General features: G+C 39.0%; 2 protein-coding genes across 7 annotated transcripts in view; both read right to left on the bottom strand.

Annotated features, from left to right (window-relative positions):
• The window catches only part of LOC307108558 (hyaluronidase-4-like), a 132,177-nt gene that overhangs the window by 55,135 nt on the left and 56,151 nt on the right, over window positions 1-20,891 (bottom strand). The gene's annotated exons all lie outside the window — the stretch shown is intronic.
• The window catches only part of SPAM1 (sperm adhesion molecule 1), a 30,512-nt gene continuing 12,947 nt past the window's right edge, over window positions 3,327-20,891 (bottom strand). For 3 of the 6 annotated variants that reach the window (XM_079786642.1, XM_079786641.1, XM_079786643.1), the window contains 4 exons: window positions 12,955-13,113; window positions 11,957-12,090; window positions 11,257-11,346; window positions 3,327-4,749 (listed from right to left, as the gene is read on the bottom strand). In XM_079786642.1, coding sequence (XP_079642768.1) covers window positions 4,378-4,749; window positions 11,257-11,346; window positions 11,957-12,090; window positions 12,955-13,111 — 753 coding nt within the window. In that variant the 5' untranslated portion in view covers window positions 13,112-13,113 and the 3' untranslated portion in view covers window positions 3,327-4,377. Of the gene's footprint in view, window positions 4,750-7,450; window positions 8,693-11,256; window positions 11,347-11,956; window positions 13,114-20,891 lie in introns of those variants that run through there. The other 3 variants (XM_079786644.1, XM_079786639.1, XM_079786640.1) reach the window with 3 other exon arrangements.

Here is a 20,891-nt window from a genome sequence, read left to right on the forward strand (position 1 = left end):
TCGGGGGCAGGGCTGGCCAGCCAACTGCCCGTAGCCCCTCACCCCGCCAGCCCAGTGGTCAGTGCATGTCATAACTACAAGTCAAATGGTCGGATGGTCTCTTAGGATTTTATATATATACTAGAGGCCTGGTGCATGAATTTATGCATGGGTGGGGTACAGCTGGCCCGCCCCAATGGGAGTCAATCAGGCCGAGCTGGTGGCGGGAAGGGGACACGGGAGGTTGGCCAGCCGGCCCCGCTCCTGATCAGAGTGGGGGAGATGATCGGGGGCGAGGCCAGCAGGGGGAGAGGTCATGGGAGGTTGAGGGGGGCTGATCGGGGCCCCGATGGGGCCGGTTGGCCATTGCAGTGCGCATCATAGAGACCAGTTGCTTAGCTTTTATATACACTGAGTGGCCAGATTATTATGATCTCTGAACGCATAATAATCTGGCCACTCAGTGTATATCCTATATAATAAAAGGCTAATATGCAAATTGTCCCCTTGACCAGGAGTTTGATCAGCAGGCAGGCCGGCCAACCGCCCATGTCCCCTCCCCCTAGCCAGGCTGGCCGGACCCCACCCATGCATGAATTCATGCATTGGGCCTCTAATATATATGTGTATGTGTATATATATATATATATATATATATATATATATATATATTCAGAAAACATAATAATCTGGCCACTCAGTGTATATAGATAGATAAGTTCTTTGTTTATCTCTTCTCATCCCTCAAACCCCATATCCAGGTATGTCAGTCTGTTCCATGCCTCCCTGCTTCGGGTCTTATTTTGTTGGCTTATTTCACTTGGCATAATGTTTTCAAGGTCCATAAATGCTGTCCTAAAGGGTAAGAGATCCCTCTTTTTTACAGCTGCATAGCATTCCATAGTGTAAATGTCCCAAAGCTTTTTTAGCCACTCATCTTCTGATGGGCACTTGGGCTGTTTCCAAATCTTAGCTATTATAGATAACACTGCTATGAATATAGGGGTGCACATATTCTTTCTGATAGGTGTTTTGCGAATTTTAGAATATATTCCCAGAAGTGGGATTGCTGGGTGAAATAGAAGTTCCATTTTCAATTTTTTGAGGAAACTCCATACTGTTTTCCACAGTGGCTGCACCAATCTGCATTCCTACCCACGGTGCACAGGGTTCCCTTTTCTCCACATCCTCACCAGCACTTGTTTTGATGATAGCCATTCTGACAGGTGTAAGGTGATATTTAAAATTGCATTTCTCTGATGATTAAGTGACTTTGAGCATTTTTTCATGTGTCTCTCGGCCATTTGTATGTCCTCTTTGGAGAAATGTCTATTCAGGTCCCCTGCCCATTTTTTAATCAGGTTGTTTCTCTTCCTTTTGTTGAGTTGTATGAGTACTTTATATATCTGGGATATTAACCCCTTATCAGATGTATCATTGGCAAATATGTTCTCCATTCAGTGGGTTCCCTTTTTAATTTGATGGTGGTTTCTTTTGCTGTGCAGAAACTTTTATGTTGATGTAGTCCCATTTGTTTATTTTCTCTTTAGTTTCTTTTGCCCTAGGACAGTGGTAGGCAAACCGCGGTTTGGAGCCACATGCGGCTCGCAAGCCGCGGTTTGCCGCTCTGTTGACTAATGAGTTTGCCGACCACTGCCCTAGGAGATGTATCTGTAAACATATTGTTACAGGAGATGTCTCAGATTTTACTGCCTATGTTCTTCTCTAAGATTTTTGAAGGTTTCATGCCTTATATTTAAGTTTTTTATCCACCTTAAGTTTATTCTGTGTGTGGTGTAAGTTGGTGGTCTAGTTTCATCTTTTTGCATGTGTCTGTCCAGTTTTCCCAGCACCATTTGTCAAAGAGACTGTCTTTACTCCATTGTTCTTGCCGCCTTTGTCAAATATTAATTGACCATAATGGTGTGGGTCAATTTCTGGGGTCTCTGTTCTGATGCATTGGCCTATATACCTGTTCTTGTGCCAGTGCCGGGCTGTTTTGGTTATAATAGCTTTTTAGTATAGTTTGATATCTGGTATTATGATCCCTCCTACCTCATTCTCCTTTCTCAAGATTACTGCAGATATTCAGGGTCTTTTATGGTTTCATATTAAGTTTTGGAGTATTGGTTCTAGCTCTTTGAAGTATTTGCTCTAGCTCTTTGGAGTATGTTTTGCCCTAGAGAGGGCCTGGCTGTCATAGCTGGAAGGGATGACAGCTCTCTATCACTGAAGAACTGCTTAGGTGAATCCTACCAAGTTTATAAAATTCCTTATTGCCTTACAGTGTCTGGAATAACAGAACTTTACAAATTTGAATATGAATACAGATACTTCAAACCTACACTATAAGAAGTTCCTTCAGAAGTTGATGTCTTTAGAAATTGTAAGGAAGTAGCACCATCTGCTGGGTGAGAATGAAAAGAAAATGTGAAGAATTTGTTTCTTAAGAAATGTGTAACTGGGCACTTTTAAAAATTATTATTGTCACCAAATAGCTATTGCATACTTACAGGGTGGGGAGCTGGGCCAGTGGAGGTGAACAGTATGTCAGCATTCTAGCTTGACTCCTCCATTTTGGAGAGGTATGACCCAGATTTTGTGTATGACTTTGTGTTTTATAGTTGTAATTATAGTAAACAACTTTATATTTAGCTTTTTCACTTAAGTCATTTGCTCTTATCCACTTGTTACATCACTAAATTTTTACAAAGTAATAGAATATATGCTCATAGTAAAAATAAATATTATTCTTAATGTTTGCAAAAATATAAATAATAAAAATTATTATTGTCATAGATATAATCAAGTTTCCAAACGAAAGCTGTCTGAGAGCTTGGAAATGGAGACCTGAGAAATGAAATCCTTCTCAGAAAACAAGACAAATAGAGGGTGTGTGACTTTTCACGTGACCATTTCCGATGGATGGCTGCTCACATGAAACCCAGGTAAATGAAAGCGGCTTTTGGTAATGATGAGAAGGTTGTTTATAACCTGAAAATATCATTATCAAAGAACTGACTGTCTTGGTAATTTTAGAAAGTTTACGCATATGAGGCCAAGCCTGAGTATAGGCCTCCAGTTCCCTTAGTACTTATTAGTAAAAGGCCAGCAGGGGCCCTGTTGTCACGCCTACTTATTGGCCAGTGTTGACATAAGAAACCTGTAAAGAATTTTTAAGAGTTTATTTGAGCCAAACTGACTACATATGCTGGGAAGCAAAATCTCAACAGATTGAGAAAATGCTCCAAGGAATGGCAGTTTTGTAGCTTATTGTACATTGGAATTAAATAAAGAAGGAGACTTAAGTAGGGTTACATGTAGTCTATTGCTGGTAGGGTAAGAGGACAGGAGAAAGCATAGCAAAAATATCTTTAGGACTAGATAAAAGGCAAACGGAAAAACACATGTACTTCTTTTACCTTGGAAGGGGGATACATTTACAGCACATGGAGATGATATGTGGGGAACAAGATAACAATGAGGGGTTCTGTTATGCTAGACACATACTAGGTAAGAGCAATGGACAGGGCTCCCTTAAGATCCAGATGGACTTTGCTAAGGAACCTATAGGCCTGGGACATGACTACCCACCATGACCTACGCGGTTAGGAATTTGACCAGACCGTCTCTGAGTTTATCAAGCTTTCCATGTGGCTCCCCTGAGCTTGTCAGATTAATTGCATAGTCCTCTTTCCTTTCACATCAGTATCAGCAATTAATGGTGAGATGTTTTCACAAAGGCATATAGAAACCAAATGGATCCAAGGGGGAAAGGGCCATCCCTATTGACCAAGAACCAAGCCCTTCCCCATTTTTCTAGGAATATGCCAGCACCAGGGATTTTGTAAGCTCCAAGGAGGATAGCTTCAGTAAAATACCTAGTATGGGACTTATCATTGATTGACCTTGATGGGTTGTGATTTGGAGGTGACTTTATTTAGAAAATAAAAATCCATGATATCTCCTGCACCTTTGTCAGGGAGCTATTCATATCTATTATACACACAGTAACCCACTTTCTATTCACACTACATAGTACTGAGGCTTAGTATCATTCTCTCTCTCTCTCTCTCTCTCTCTCTCTCTTTGATTAAAGTATTACATATGTTTCCTTTTCCCCCAATTGACCCCTCCTGCCCAAGGCTAAAACCAACAGTAGCTAGCATATTAATGCAAAAAGACCCATTGGAAGGCTAATGGACTTTGCTATTCAGCAGGGCTGAAAATCAGCATAATATCGCCCTGCTGTTGGTTCAGTGGCTGAAGGCAATGCCCTAACCTGATAATGCTTTTACTGTTTACCAAACTTTACCTTTTGAATATTTATTAAGTAGCAAATATTAGAACGTTTAATAATAATATATTTCAACTTGCACTTGAAAGGAATATTTCATTTTACGAGTTTAGAACGGTTTTTATACAAATATCTTCCATCATACATACATCGATAATAATTTTGTGTGTTAAATTAACTTCCTTCTCACAGTCGGTGTTGGAATAGCAGCTGCAATGAAAATTTTCAGCAAACTGTTTCAGGTCTTCCACCGAGGGTTTCCCTTTTATTTTGAATTTTCCGTTTGGATCAGTTTCAATAGTGAGATGCATTGGGTTCAGATGGAGGTAGTCACCGGAATCCACGTTTTTCCTTGTGCAGTATCCTTTCTCCTGGCAAAACACCTGGCTACACATTTTGGCTGCTAGGGTGATATTGATTATGTAAGGATTCAGAGTGGTATCCATGTAATTGTGTAGTTTTTTGCAGGTGGCCTGTAAAATTATAAGAAGGTCAGCATATCAAAACCCAACTTAGTTCATATGTGAATTTATTCACTGCAATAGGGAATTGCTAAGGAAGCATGAAAAAAAAAATACAGAACCAGCAAGCGTTAAGAAATACTTTATCTTTTTCACCTTAACAAACAAACTTATTCTGGTTTTTGGTAACATTTATAAGTTTCACATGGTATTTCATGTCACTGAAATAAATGACTGATTGAGGCTTAACATACCTTGGCCTTGGTCTTCTTTAATAATTTATAAACTAGTAAGGGGGGGGCGCAGAATGTGCTCTGGGGTCCATCTTCCCTGATTGGATTGGACTCCCAGTGAACTTGTAAGTCTCACAAGCTTCCTACATCTTAGTTTCCTATTGGGGTGACCTTGGGCAAATGAATTAACCTGGCTGTGCTTTAGCTTCATCATCTGTAAAATAAGAATAATTATAGCATCTACCCCATGTTGTTGTTGTGAAGATAAAGAGATATGAGGTATATAAAAGTGTTTAGCCCAGGGCCCAGTATATTATTAGTTAGCCTTCAAGAAGTTATAAATCAATGTAATAAGTACCACTATTTAAGACTTGTCAGCTAAGTTTAAACAACATTGGAAAGAGGGATTTCTAAATTGCTAGCTCAAAACAACTACACATGGCAACTGAGTATACTTTACATTAAATGTTATGTATCGTTCAGGTTATGGATGAATTATAACAACTCTTTTCCAAATATACTTAGTTGGCAGAGTATTGAGTGATGAGGAACTAAAATGATTCCTCTTGATATTAGTGCATTCTAAACCTGGGCCATTGTCTTTTTAAAAACATAGGAGACAGTCACTTTCTTTCTTGAACAACAGTATCCAGTGAGCTGGCTGTGCTAGTCCTTCGGGTAGGTCAGCAAGCAAGTCAAGGAATCTTGGCAGCTTTCACTTGAATCTGTTTCTTGTTACCTTCCTTGGGGTGACACCATCGATGGTAGGCAGAATAAAGGCCTTCCAAGGATGTCCATACCCTAACCCAGTGGTCGGCAAACTCATTAGTCAACAGAGCCAAATATCAACAGTACAACGATTGAAATTTCTTTTGAGAGCCAAATTTTTTAAACTTAAACTTCTTCTAATGCCACTTCTTCAAAATAGACTCGCCCAGGCAATGGTATTTTGTGGAAGAGCCACACTCAAGGGGCCAAAGAGCCGCATGTGGCTCGCGAGCCCGCAGTTTGCTGACCACTGCCCTAACCCCCTGGAACCTGTGACTATTTAACTTAGAAGGCAAAAGAGACTTTACACATATGATTGAGAGTATGGACCTTCGGATGGGGAGATGATCCTGAATTTTATCAGGAGTCCTTCAAAAGGTACAAACTTTTCCAGCTGGGACTTAAAAAAACATTAGATGGAATAAGGAGGGGGGAAAAAAATCAAAGAATCAACCCAGCATTGCTGGCTTTGAAGACAGAGGAGAGAGCCAAGAGCTGAGAAATATAGTGACCTCTGAGATCTGGAAATGACCCTTAGCCACAGCCAGCTAGAAAATAGAAATCTCATTACTACAAGCAAGAGGATATTGTTTAAACCACTGCTTGTTGTAATTTGTATGGCAGCAATAGAAAACCTCCTCTTTTTGCAAATTGATTTTTTAGAGAAAGAAAGGGAGACAAACATCGATGTGAGACACATCGATCAGCTGCTCCCGCACACACCCCAACAGGGGATCAAACAACCTGCAGCCTGGTATGTGGCCTGACCTGAACCGAACCCGCCATCTTTTGGTGCATGGGACGATGCTCCAACCAACCACACCGGCCAGAGCAAGAAAACTTCTTCCTAATTCTCCAATAGTTTTGCATAGTATTTAAAATTTAACTTCTCTCCACTTATATATAGACTCATGTGATATAATCCCTCTTTTTGCACTTTAATAAGAGCTTTATTGAGATATAAATTCACATACCGTATCCCTTCCTTCTTCTTTTACAGCCTTCCCTCACCCACTCTACCTTAGACATCCTAGTTGTTTCACAAGATGGCAGTTTCATTTCAAACTGCACTTTCTGTTCCCTCTGCTTGGAATACTCTTTCTTCGAGTTTCTAACATGGTTCACTCTATCTGACACTTCAGCTCATAGCTTTAATTAGACAGTGCCCTTCTCAGACACCTTTTCTATCTATTTTAATTCTCTGCATAGTTCATATCACACCAAATATTTTTCTTGTGTGCCTACTGTTTCTATCCCTCCAACTTTAATGTAAGTTCCATGAATGCAGGGACTTTGTCAACATTCTTCAACACTGTATTCCCAGTGCCAATAATATATGAGAATGTATACCAAGTTCAGATGACATTGCAGTTGTCCACAGAGATAAGAACTAGGCAAAAAGTAGAATGAAAGAATGAAAATGATTTAGAATCATTAGCCTACACAAGGTGTAGTCTTTGAAAATATCTAAAACTGACTTTAAGAAAAATACTAGTAAGTCCTGGTTTATAGCATTTTTTATTACCTATGGTGTAAATACTCCTACCATTGCAAGTTTTAACCTACCAACCTGACATCACTGAATGCAAAGCCATTATACAGTATGGTAGCATGGTGTGCAGTAACACATCATTGCATAATATTTCTACTTACAGAGACAATAGATATGAACAATCCCAATAAATGAAGTAAGTAATTGACACATTGTGGGTATTGATTACTTTATTTTTGACACAATTTATTTTACTCTACATTTTTATAATTCAATTTTTAATAATTGCTGTGTTGAACAACCAGTTCACAAAATTTATGAATATTGAATAATCAGGTCTCATGAGCTGGGACCAATAGAAGCTGGCTGTATCACACCAATGGATCTAATAAAATGGAATGGAAAGAAATGGTTTGCTTACATTTGATAACAATTGTTTTAAGTAAATTGAAACTGAATTTGCAATTACCAGTTTCTCAAGTTGTCAGTGAATCTCAGGAAAGGTGACAAATAATCCATGACTATTGATTACAAATGACATAGAAAAAGAGGGGAAGTAATAATAGAACTAGCATTCAGAATTATCATAAATTGGGAAAATTGGCAAAAATATATAGAACAGAGTCCATAGGGGGCAATTACAAGGCAATGTCATTAAATAAAAAATAGTGACATCAAAGTTGAAGGACTGTCCCTATATAAATAATATTGAAGACAGTCTGAGTTCCTTGATAAAATATTGTGAATCTAAAATAAAAGTGCAAGTTAAGAAAAGCTTGACAATTAAATAGAATGTCACACCATTCTACTAATTAGGGAATGCCTGATTCACTCCTTATCAGAATAACAGGGAGTTCTCAGGTTATAAAAACAAACAAACAAAAAACCGATAGTACAGAAAATTTATAAATGGTCCATCATAACCCATCAAGGACCCTTGAAAAGTAAGTTTATAGGTCTGGGGAAACTACTAATGAAAACTCGGAATATACTTAGGTGAATTATAATACTTAAATAATTTTTTGACATATGAAAGATTTTGCAAAAGGAACATGTATACCTTTCTCTGAATTTATATTTTATGTTATTTCTCTTTATTGGGGATCAAACCAGAGACAATAGAAGTCTGCCAAATAGGCAAAAGGGCTCAGATTATCTTGAAAGTCTTTCACAGAGATGAATTCTGTTCAGTACTTTTATAAATGAAGTAAAAATATGACTGGTCTCCTTAAGGACAAGGGATCAAAAGGTCTCTTCTGGTCTTAGAGTACAGTCTCTTCTCTGTGGGTCATAGGATAAGCCCCCTGGGTCATGAACTTTATTAGATATTCTTCATGGCACCTACATCACTAGTATTTTCATATCCATCAGAGAAAAAGTTCAGCTCCAATTCAGCAGTGTCCATGTGACAGCTTTACTCTTGCTTTGAGACAAGAGGATCAAAGTGGTAGAAGATAAAGCCCTGAGATGGAGAATCAAACAAGGATGAAAGTAAAGGAAGAGAGAAAACAATCAGGCCATGATAGTTAAAGTCTTTTTGAACTAAATAAAATGCATTAGGAGAAAAATGAATAAAATTCATATTCTACAGACCAAAACAGACATTTTTTCCTCTCATAAAACAAGTTTTACTTAAAATTTTACTTAAAATAGACACCACTAAATATAACCTGAGGGAAATAAAGAAGGGTTCCTTTTCCTTCCAGTTAGGGAAGCTTTGAATAATTTACTAATATTTTCAAAGAATAACTCCCAAGAACCCCCATCCCAATTACTCTTTGCCCAGCCCTCACCACGCTACTCCTTAAGTCTTTCCCATCTCAGAGGCAATTTCTTCAAGCCAAAAACCTTGGAGTCATTTTAACCACTACTCTCATCTATCCAATTCACCCAACCCCTCAGCCAGTCCCCTCAGTTCTACTGTTGAATTATATTAAACCCAAACAGCTATGGTACAAGCCATCAATAGCCTTCTTTCCCTGCTCCCACTCTTGCCCCTCTAAAACCTACTCTCAACTCAACGGTCATTCTTCTGAAATGTTCATCAAAAATTGCAACTCTTCTGCTCAACCTTCTAGTGGCTTTCCACCTCTGAGTAAAAGCCTATCACGGCCTATAAAGTCCCATCTCTGATCCTCTGCTATCTCACTGACCACACCCTTTAACACTCTCTTCCTTGCTGACTGCACTCCAGTCACATTGACTTTCTTGCTTTTTATTGAAAAGTATATTCTGGCCTCAAAGCTACTGCACTTACCATCCCCAGGTATCCAGAGACTTGGTTCCTTATTTCCATCAGGTCTCTAATCCAATAGGACTTCAGAGAGGCCTGTTCTATGACTACCACAACTTAAATATTACGATTCCATCACTATCTTGCCTATACTGCTTCATTGCTCTTCATTGCAGTTATACATCAGTTACCTGACATATCTATACTAATAAAAGGGTAGTATGCTAATTAGACCAGATGTCTTCCAGACGACCATCAGGATGTCCTTCCGGACAAAGCCAGAGCAGCTGCCTGAGGCTCAGGCAAGCCGCGAATGGTGGCTGCCACTGCCCAGGGTTGGCCCAAGGCTCAGGCAAGCCGCCAATGGCAGATGGCGGATGGCGCTGCTACTGCAAGGGCTCGAGGCTCAGGCAACGAGGGCCAGGCCAAGGCTCAGGCAAGCCATGGTGGCGGCAAGGGCCAAGGCTCAGGCAGCTGCAGCTGCTGGCAGTGGCAGCAGCAGAGGTGTTTTGGGGACATCGCCTACCCCTGATCGTTCAGTCGCCTCCTGAAGAGGGAGGCCAGGCTGCGGCTTAGGTCTGCTCCCCACCATCAGTAGGACATCCCCTGAGGGCTCCCAGACTGTGAGAGGGGGCAGGCTGGGCTGAGGGATCCACCTCCCAGTACATGAATTTTTTTGCACCGAGCTTCTAGTCCTATATAATAAAAGCCTAATATGCAATCGACTGAATGGCAGAATGACCAGTCACTATGATGTGCAATAACCACAAGGGGGCAAACGCTCAACGCAGGAACTGCCCTTAGCCGCAGGCCCCAGGCCAGCCAAGACGGGTGCCAGCAGGGGCCCCCTGATTGCCCCGCCTGTTGCTCCACAGATTAGCCCTGTTCACCTGCCAGGCCTAGGGACCCTACCTATGCACAAATTTCATGCATTGGACCTCTAGTTATGTATATAAGTTTATATTGCCACTTATGAGAATATAGGTTCATGGTGAAAGGACTTTGTTCATTGCTGTAGTTCTAGCATCTAAACAACTACCTGGCACTTAATCAATAAGCCAAGGGTTGGGAACGTTTTCTGTAAAGGACAGACAGTAAATATTTTGGGGTTTTAAATGAGACAGTCTCAGTTATTCCTGTGTACTATAAAAGCAGCCACAGATACCTAAACAAATGAGCTTGACTATGTTCCAATGAAATTTTACTGATAGACACTGACATTTAAACTGCACATGATTTTCGTGTATTATGAAAAACTATTTTTTTGTTTTTTAATCCATTTAAAATATGTGAAAATCACTCTTAGCTCATGAGCTGTACAGAAAGAAGCAAGCAATAGGCCAGATTTGGCCTATGAACATTGCTTGCTGACCCTTGCAATAAAACTGTCACCAAATAACTAAATGACTAAGTGGATAAAGCAGTGCTTAATGAACAGTAGTTAAATGAGTGAAAGAATGAATGAATGCATTCATTCTTTTGAAAAGAGATATAGCATGGTGTAATAGAAAAGAAAAAAAAAATCAACCAAACACTGTCTGAAAACTGAGATTGTAGTCCTGGAGAATTTCAACTAGTCTAACTGAATTTCTGTTGTCTCACTGAAAAACAAGTACAATATTTTCTGCCCCCAAAATAACCGCACAAATGATAGTATGATTCAGCCAGTATTAATTAAGCACCTCCTGCTGTGTGCCAAGTATAGTGTTTATTTTATTATTTAATACCTCAATGATCCTCAAAAACATTAAAATTAAAAATGTTTTCATCTATGTCTTATCAATTCAACTTACCACACTTCGGCTTAAATTGAGGCTCCCCCATATTATAAGTCCAGAGGCACCTAGAGAAATAGTTTCACCAAGTGTATGTATAAGGTCCTCCTGGCAAATGAGACAGAAAAGTTAGCAGATAGGAATAAAATAAAAATACTATACATAGGACAATAACACCAAAGCTAAGAATGATGACCCAACAGCAGTAATTTAAATTTTATATAATTTTCATCTATTATGAAATACAATTTTTCTTTTGTTTTCCCCACTATATAGTTCCATCTTTCACACTACCACTATCCTACTATGAAAAAAAAATACAGGTATTCTATTATTTTTAGTTACTTCTATTGACAGTAGAGCAGGCCCATGAAAGAAAAGAAACTGAGTTTAAAATATGGCCTATACTACCTAATCTTCCATGGTTGCTAAGATGATTGCATTAAAATGAAATGTATTCTTATTTTACATGCATGTGATAATGCAGAACTATATATGTGCATATTCCTAAAGGATATTAAAAGCTAAGTTTCATTTCCTTCAAAAATGATGTTAAGCTGCAAAACATTTATTCTCCAGAGCATTTGACATCTTGCTCCTGGCATATGGTTGTCAGTTTAGCTCAAATTCTCATTAAAAAAAAAATTAATGTTGTTAAATTCTATCACACACTATTTGTGGGCTCTATTTCATAGTCCTCATACCTTGATTTGCTCACCTGATTAAGGTATTTTGAAGAATCATCAGTAAAAACTGGGCGCGTATATGTATAAATCGGAAGTGGACTGTTTTCATTGGGTACTACAGAAACCCGAATGGCTTCCATAACACGGTTACGGACAAAGGGTGCAGCTAGTGGAGAAGATGATAGGATGGTATTCAAATAAACGGATGGGTAAAGAGCAGTGCTTTCATTCCACATCCAGTTGAGCTCATTATTTCTTTTCTTTTCTAAGTCAAAGCAAGTCCCATTGTAATTGGGTTTAGTATAATGATGATTGTAACAATCAGGAAAAAGATAATAACCCCATAAGTGTTTTGGTCGAAGGTGTAATCCCAATCTCAAAGTGCCTATCATGAACTCCCTTCCTGCTTTTTCATAATTTACTTTGGCTACATTGGTGGCCTGTGCGAGAGTAAGGTTTTTATTTTGTTGCTGAACCAGCCGAACAGACTCATCCCTGTAAACATCTTTAGGTTTCCAGTTTCTTGCCCAGAGAGGCCTCCATTCTTCCCAATCAATGATAGCCAAGCCCGGCTTGTCTGTCGGCATATAATGCGCAATGTCTTGCGCAGCTTTAGTCAGATGCGCTTTTAATTCGCCCAACTGGGGGATTCCTCCATGCACTTTTTTGCCATTCTTACCTATATGAGGATATAAGCCAAGTCTATCAACATAAAATATTGTAACAGATTGTCCTATGGCATCTTTTGAAGGGTTTCCTATAAAAGAGAAGAGGCTCAAATCTATCGACACATTAAACTTCTTAGGACAAGGCTCAGTTGGGGCATTCCAAGCCCAGAGGAAAGGGATATTTGGGAGAAAGGGGGTTGCTCTGTAGTCCTTAGTGAAGCAACATGGAATCAGAAGGAAGATGAACACAACCTGGGATGCTCCATTGGACCCAACAAAGCTCCTAAAGAAGATCTGCTTGAACCTGAGCACTCCCATGGCAAAGAGCAATGACTACAAAAGTCACATTTCTTCCTACACACTTTGGTTTACCCAATGTTTGATGCAAGATTTAAGCACAGGAGACAGACTCATGGAATGATGCTTCTTTGATGGGTAAAGGTGTATAACGATATTACTTTTAAATATTATTCTTCCTGCTTCATGTTTTAGGGAGATATTGCAAGTTGCTTCATCCATAACTGAAAAAAAAAAAGAAATATTGAATCTGTTATTCTCTATTTCTGTATCAGAGATTGTAAGCTTTACCAAGTACTTAACTTTAAGTATAGGGAGTTTAATTCAATCTTTGAAGATGGAAGACTCCTATATTTGAATTAATGAAGTCATCTCCTCTTATGTATGTTACAAACCCTATAATAGCAAACATTTGTCTCCTTTTCCCAAATCATTACTGTGCAGCTGCAACAGGTGTACGCAGCTATTTTTCCTCTTGCCTTCCCTGTTGTGCAGAATGCTGTACCGATCAATGCCTTACCAAAGCCCCTTAAATAAAAATAATTTCCAAGTTGAACCTCTCATTCCTGTTTATTTTTTAAAGACCAATTTATAGTGTCCTGACAAAAATTGAAAATAACCTCTCAGAGAACTGTGAGATTTTACTTTTTTGAAGGGGGGGGGGGGGCAGGAACAAGAAAAGGCAAAATTCACTTCTGAAATAGTAAGTCTAAAGTTTCCCTAAAACTACTGACTCTGTCAAAATCGCCTACTGAAGTGATATTTGGAACAGAGCTTTATTGTATCTCAAAGTAATTTACTCTCATGTTTAAAATTAATAAAACATTTTAGGACTTTATATCTTCCCCCATATAATTCCTCATCACTTTCTCACAATCTACCACCCCTAGCTCAAACCCCTTTTTCTCTTTGTCTTGCCACACCTGCACAATTTGTCATTCTCTCTTTAAATGATATACAAGCTCTCACACCTATCCTATGCTTGGTACTTCATTTCTTTTCTATAAAGTCTCCCATGCCACGTAAAAATATTAACACCAAATAAATGTTTTTACACTTTTCTCCTGTTAATCTCTCTTTGGTCAGTTTAATTCTCAAGTCCAGTCACAAAATCAGCTCCCCTACAGAATTCTACATGGTCAATTTTGTCTTTAATGTCCTCCCACTCAATGTGAGGAAATTTTCTTGTCTCAACAAGAAACCATTTTGATTATGGGTTTCAACAAAATTCCACTGAAGAAGAAATCCTCTTATAGCACGTATTAAATTACCCAAATTTAGCAATCAAAAATGTTGTTATTTTAGTATATATTTATGGAACTTGGATACCTGATAAAGTATATACAGCATTAATATATGCATGTGTCTGTGTCAAGAGGTATATTAACTATCAGTAAAGTTCATATAAGGTATTAAATCAACTTTCAAGTTTTGGCCTCACTTTCTTTTATATATTAGAGACAAATTATATATATATACTTTTTAAAAAGTGTGAGTAAAAAGTTTTTTGAAAATAAAAATAATGGCAAAGTCACAGAATCCTTTTGTATTAAGATGTCTATCAGTGAAATATCATAAGATAAATGGATTTGCACCTGTCCTATTAGCAATAACCAATGTTTCTCTTCCATTGACCAGTCAAGATGACTTCTGTTTGAATTAACAACATCATAGTTACTTCTTCTACATATGGGATTATATCAAGGATCCAAATGACCACTGTAGTCTAACACAAACAGAAAACACCTGTCTGTCCAAAGGTGATAGGGACCCAAATGGCACCAACATAACTAAGGACATTTAATAATGCTGAAGGTAAATGTCATTAAAGAAAACATATATATGAGCTCAGCTTCACAAGAGAATGCAACAGGTATTTTTTGCTCTGTAGAGATCCTGTAGAGATACCTGGCTTTTAAATGACCACCTAGGATGCAGACTGATTTTTTTTTTTCTTTAGGATAGAGAACTGGTTCAAAAATCTCGTCAGCTTTAAGTGATTTGTTAGTTATCTTTCTAAAAAGCCTTGTTCTGTGGTCTAGCTTGAGAATGCACATTTTGTGAAAGCAAAACGCTGGCTGAAGTCTCAAGCAACCAAATATTTCCCCAGCATATTCATCTCTTCCTCCACTTCTGAGGAATGTGTGGCGACTCAGTCTAGGTCAATCTTTAGCCAGCAACTAAAGGAAAATACAACCCAAATTGTTTATTATTCACATGAAAGTCCTATTTCTTTGAAGAGGAAAGGCTATGTGGTTACAGGTTCTTATGGGCGTAAGTATCTCATTCGGTGGATCCTACCTTGCAGCTCTGGTGTAACCCTCTTTGCCCTGGACATTTCTTAGCCTCTCTTCTGAGCCCAGAGAGACATCTCTCAGAGACTGCTTCTACAGGGCAGCCTTGCCAAACAGATCAGACTGTTGAGGTGTTAATCTCTGATTGCCACCAAGGCTACTTTAAATGTACCAAGGCTCTCACAAAAATTGTACTTATTACTTAACACCACTCCCAGTTTGCTTTCTTTCTTTCTTTTTATTTTTTTATGGAATCATTTTGTTAAAATCTTTGTTGTTGAAAGTATTACATATGTCCCCTTTTGCCCCATCAACCCCCTCCAGTTCACCCCTGCCCTCCGCCCCCTGCCCCAGACCCTCACCACCTGACCGACCATGGGTTGTGCATATACACTGAGTGGCCAAATTATTATTATCTCTGAATGCATAATAATCTGGCCACTCCGTGTATATCCTATATAATAAAAGGTTAATATGAAAATTTTCCCCTTGACCAGGAGTTCGACCAGCAGGCAGGCCAGCCAACCGCCCATGTCCCCTCCTCCCTGCCAGGCTGGTCGGACCCCACTCATGCATGAATTCATGCACCGGGCCTCTAATATATATATAGCACATGTATATAGCATGGGCCTCATACACACACACACACACACACACACACTGAGTGGCCAGATTATTATGCATTCAGAGATCATAGTAATCTAATAATCTGGCCTTTCAGTGTATACATACAAGGTCTTTGGTTGATTGCCTCCCACCCACCCACCCTCCCTCGCCTTCCCTCTGAGATTCCACACTCTGTTCTATGCTTCCATGTCTCTGAATCCACTCTGTTCATCAGTTTATTTTGTTAATTAGATTCCATATATGAGTGAGATCACGTGATACTTGTCTTTCTCTGACTGACTTATTTCACTTAGCATGATACTTTACAGGTCTCTCCATGCTGTCTCAAAGGGTAAGAGATTCTTCTTTTTGCTGCTGCATAGTATTCCATGGTATAAATTTACCACAGCTGTTTTATCCATTCATCTACGGATAGGCAATTGGGCTGTTTCCAGATCTTAGCTATTGTAAATTGTGCTGCTATAAACATAGGGGTGCAGAAATTCTTTCTGCTTGGTATTTCATGTTTCTTAGGCTATATTCCTACAAGTGAGATCACTGGGCCAAATGGCAATTTTATGTTTAATTTTTTGAGGAAACTCCAAACTGTTCTCCATAGTGGCTGCACCAGTCTGCATTCCCACCAGCAGTGTACTAGGGTTCCCTTTCTCCACATTCTCACCCAGCACTTGTCATTTGTTAATCATCTGTTGATGGTAGCCACACTGACATGTGTGCCAGTTTGCTTTCAAATTCGACATGTCTGTCTCCTTTGTTAGACTGTAAGGTCACCATTGTGTCCCCAATTTCCAGGAATGTGACTAGAACCTGAGTACTTAATTGAACTGGTGAATGAGTCAATCTATCTATTCATCATTAATCTTTTCATCAAATAATTTTTTTTCTTTTACAGTTTCAGTCATTCTCTCAAAGCACAAGTTCATCCATTAGAAAAATCCAATTTTCTTACGCTACACATTAACAAGATAAAAAATTAAAGAGATGACAACTATCAACTTTAAGTAACAATAATTACTTTTGACCTTACATTGTTATATGGAAAGTAAGATGTGTTTTTTTTTAATTTTTAATTGATTTCAGAGAGGAAGGGAGAGGGAGAGAGAGATAGAAACATCAATGACGAGAGAGAATCATTGATCAGCTGCCTCCTGCATGCCCCACAGTGAGGATCAAGCCTGCAACCTGGGCATGTGCTCTGACCAGGAATCAAACCATGACCCCCTGGTTCATAGGTCAATGCTCAACCACTGAGCCACACCAGTAAGATGTATTTTAGAGGTTATAAATTATCAGGGACTATAAAGATAACATAATCTAATCTAATCTTATTTTCTCAGAACTGCCCCCAACTGCTGCCATTTCTTTAGCTAATGGTGTCATACAGTCTAAGATTAGAATACTAGTGCCCATAGCAGTACTAGAAATATTCATTGGTATCTCCCTTTACAGTGTCTTTTTCCGCCCCCTCTTTTTGCATTGACTTTTAACCTTTTTCTTTATTAACAGAATCTTCCACCTCATGGCTCCTACTCCTGGCTGAAGGGTTAGGAGCTCAGATCCAGAAAAGGATTGAGACTTTATTTCTGCTTTCAGCTCTATTATGTGACAGCTGACAGATTAAAATTATATAATCATCAGGTATCACTTAACTCTAAAAATACATTGGTAATACCTGAATCAAGTTAACTCCCAGGGCTGCTGGGCTGATGTGGGCAATGCTGGCTAGGAAGCTCCATAAATCTGAAGCGCAGTGTTACTTCCCCTGGACCACCTACATTATTAAATCTTGCTTATTACGGTTCATTTGCATTTACTCCAAACTGTAAGATAGGCAGCTGTCATCAGTGTGGAGAGCATTGTTTTTAACTTATAGTACCCAGAAAAGCCAATATGTAATTGAATTAAAGGTCTCTCTAGAAAAATTTAGGGATTGTGAAATCCTAGTCCAAGAACACCAAGGAAATATTTAGCATGGATATGATATCCTTAGACAATACAGAGAAGTTTGGGTGTAATAGCAGTAATCTAAGTCTCCTTTAAAGAACGTGGTCAATGAAGAAGGGAAGCTAGGAAGAAGAAAAATTCACTTCAAATTGTACAGTAAATACAGTAAAAGTTGCATTTACAATTGAATCGCCCCTTTACCAGAGATCATGTGCATGGAGGGAGATCAGGTGCTTCTCGTTAAAGGAAACAGGACCCTTAAGTCTACCCTTCCGCAGGAGACCTCAGTTAGCCCTCCGCACAGACAGCCTCTATGGCCAATTACATCTCTAATTACAAAGAGCATTTTGGACAACTTCATGAAAGTAGTCCTAGACACACGTGGAGGGTAATTGTAAACACAATTATCCAAGAAAGTGGTGTAGCCATAAAATTGATTGATTGTAGTGAGCATTTTAAAAAAAAATAAGTAACATTAGACTGTAATAGAGTGAAGTAAAATAGGATAGGATAGGAAGCACTAGAATGCCATCGCATGTAGTAAGGGAGAGTATTATTTTATGAATCTTTTCTGTCAGTTATATATTTATATATGTATGTACTCTCAATGCAACATGTATTTTTTACTGTGGATCAGTCCTCTTTGATATACAAAAGCTTTGGATTCTGACACGTGTTTGGGTGTTGTTGTTTTTTTAATCCTAAAACCATCCCTTTTCTAATTAAGTGGTCTTGGGCAAGTTACTAAATCTCTTTCATCTCTTCAGCAACCAGAATAGAACTCTTATCTGTCTGAGGACTCCTTGAAGTAATGTTTATAAGTGACTAAACTACTAGACTAATCAGTTTAGTGTTCTAGATGAAGACCACGAGGCCTGGAGTCTGGCTTATTAATGTTGTAGCAAGTTGCCCAAACTAAGCACTTCACTTTAGTTGTTGCTTTTTGGTTTTGTTAATCCTCACCCAAGGATATTTTTCTATTGATTTTTAGAGAATAAAGGGACATAGAGAGAAACATCAATGTGAGAAACACAAATCAATTGGTTGCTTCTCGCACACGCCCTGACCAGGACAGAGATCATGCCTGCAACTGAGGTACGTGCCCTTGATCGGAATCGAATCCCGGACCCTTCAGTCCAAAGTCCAATACTCTATCCACTGAGCCAAACCGGCTAGGGCTAGTTGTTTTTTAACTTTAAGCTCCCTAATTCTGGTGCTCTTGCTCATTACATTTGAAGTGGACATGTCACTCTCATTACAGAGATAAAAGTATGAAACAAACATAGCACATGTTCTGAGAGGGGGGACTGGATATTTTATTGTCTAGTACAGTATAAAGTGATGGACCTTTTTGCTTATATAACTAACCATCCTACTTTGCTACTAAAATAAAATTCATTTGAAAAAAAAAAGAAATTAAAGCTTACTCTAAATATCTTCAAATGTATGCATTTAACTAGACCCCATTGCAGGGCTTGAACCTGCCTGGTTTTGGTTTAGATCATTTTAAAAGAATGATGACATCTTTTATTAACTTTTTCATTCACCATTTGTGTGTATTTACTCCAAATGATTAATGTATTAGCATGGCAATAGCTTGCTAAATTTTGATCAAGAAAATAAAAATACTATATGCACATTTACAAACTTTCCAATGTTTAGAAACACTGTCTATATTATTGGCCTTTGATTGGAATATCATGTTTGAGAGACACATGCATAGACTCATATGTGACCAGACAACTTTAACGAACAAAGACTGACTTTATGGATGCTAATAAAGGGCCCTTGGAAAATATCAGCCTGGTACATGGCTTACAGGGTTCCCAGCAGCATTATCAGATCAGTAAGGAAGGTTACAAGAACCTCAGGATATTTGGCGGAGCTTGAGGGTAGATGAGTTAACCCTGTAATCTAAGGTCTTACAGGCAAAGTGTGATGGCAAATATCTGGCTTGGCTTCTCAACGTCTAGAGGCTATTAAAAGTCCAATCTGGAGATTCCTTATGAAAAGTTTGTACAAAGAAGATTTAAAAGAGCCTATCTGACCAATTGCTCTTCTTGCTGCAGTGATATAATCAGGGCAAGGTTTTTGAAATTGGACTTTTTACAAATAAATTAGTATATATAATTTTTTATTGATTTCAGAGAGGAAGAGACAGAAACATCAATGATGAGAGGGAATCATTAATCGGCCGTCTCCTGCAACCCCCACACTGGGGATGTGCCCTGACCAAGAATCGAGCTGTGATCTCCTGGTTCAAAGGTCGATGCTCAACCACTGAGCCACATCCGCTAGGCTAAATTACTCCTAATGTGGCTATATTTGATTTAAAAATTAGGGTGATATTAGACAGAAACAAAAATATGTTTCTATAGAAAATATATTACTCCCTTTTGGATTAAGTTCAAGTTCTGTTCATCGTCTTTGAGGTTTTGTTTTCCTGCCTGTAAACTGGACTGGACCTTGAATTCTTCTATAGTCCTCAAATATCTGTCTACAACTATCCAACTGATGTTTCCAATTTCTCTCCTACTTTTGACTTGGAATCACTGAGAACTAAAGCTGCCCTTTTTCTGAAGCCTTACTTACACACTGAAGCTGAACAACAGGATAGAATCTTAAGAGAGATCAATCCCCACAGTAGCTCATGCTTAGACTACCTTCATGCCTGTTGTTGTGTAACCCATTCAGAAAGTTTACCTGAACACCCAATGACATCATAGGAGACATTCCAAGCTGCAAAGGTTGCTTCAACTCTAACATCAAGGAAACTGCTTGAGGCGACTAAAGAGAAAAGATGGCGACCGGCAGGAAGGTAGGGAGAGAGAGAGTGTGAGTGAGGAACCCATAGAGGAGAGTGTAGAAGTGTGTGGTGTGTGTGTGTGTATGAGATAGGGTCAGTTAGATTCTGCAGGTCTTCCAAGGGGCTCCCTAACAGGGCAGCCCTAGACGGCGGAGCCCCGCGCACAAAGCAGACACTTCTCGGCGGCTGGTGCGGACGCGGAGACCATGCCATCTTGAGAAACAGCTGCCTGAGACTCGGATCCTGGCTTCTGACACAAACCAGGACCCTGCAGCCACTGGGGACAGAGAACTGCTACCACAGCTTCAGACCAACAATCAACAAGAATCCA

The sequence above is a fragment of the Cnephaeus nilssonii genome, assembly GCF_951640355.1.
Source record: "Cnephaeus nilssonii genome assembly, chromosome: 12".
NCBI lineage: Eukaryota > Metazoa > Chordata > Mammalia > Chiroptera > Vespertilionidae > Cnephaeus > Cnephaeus nilssonii.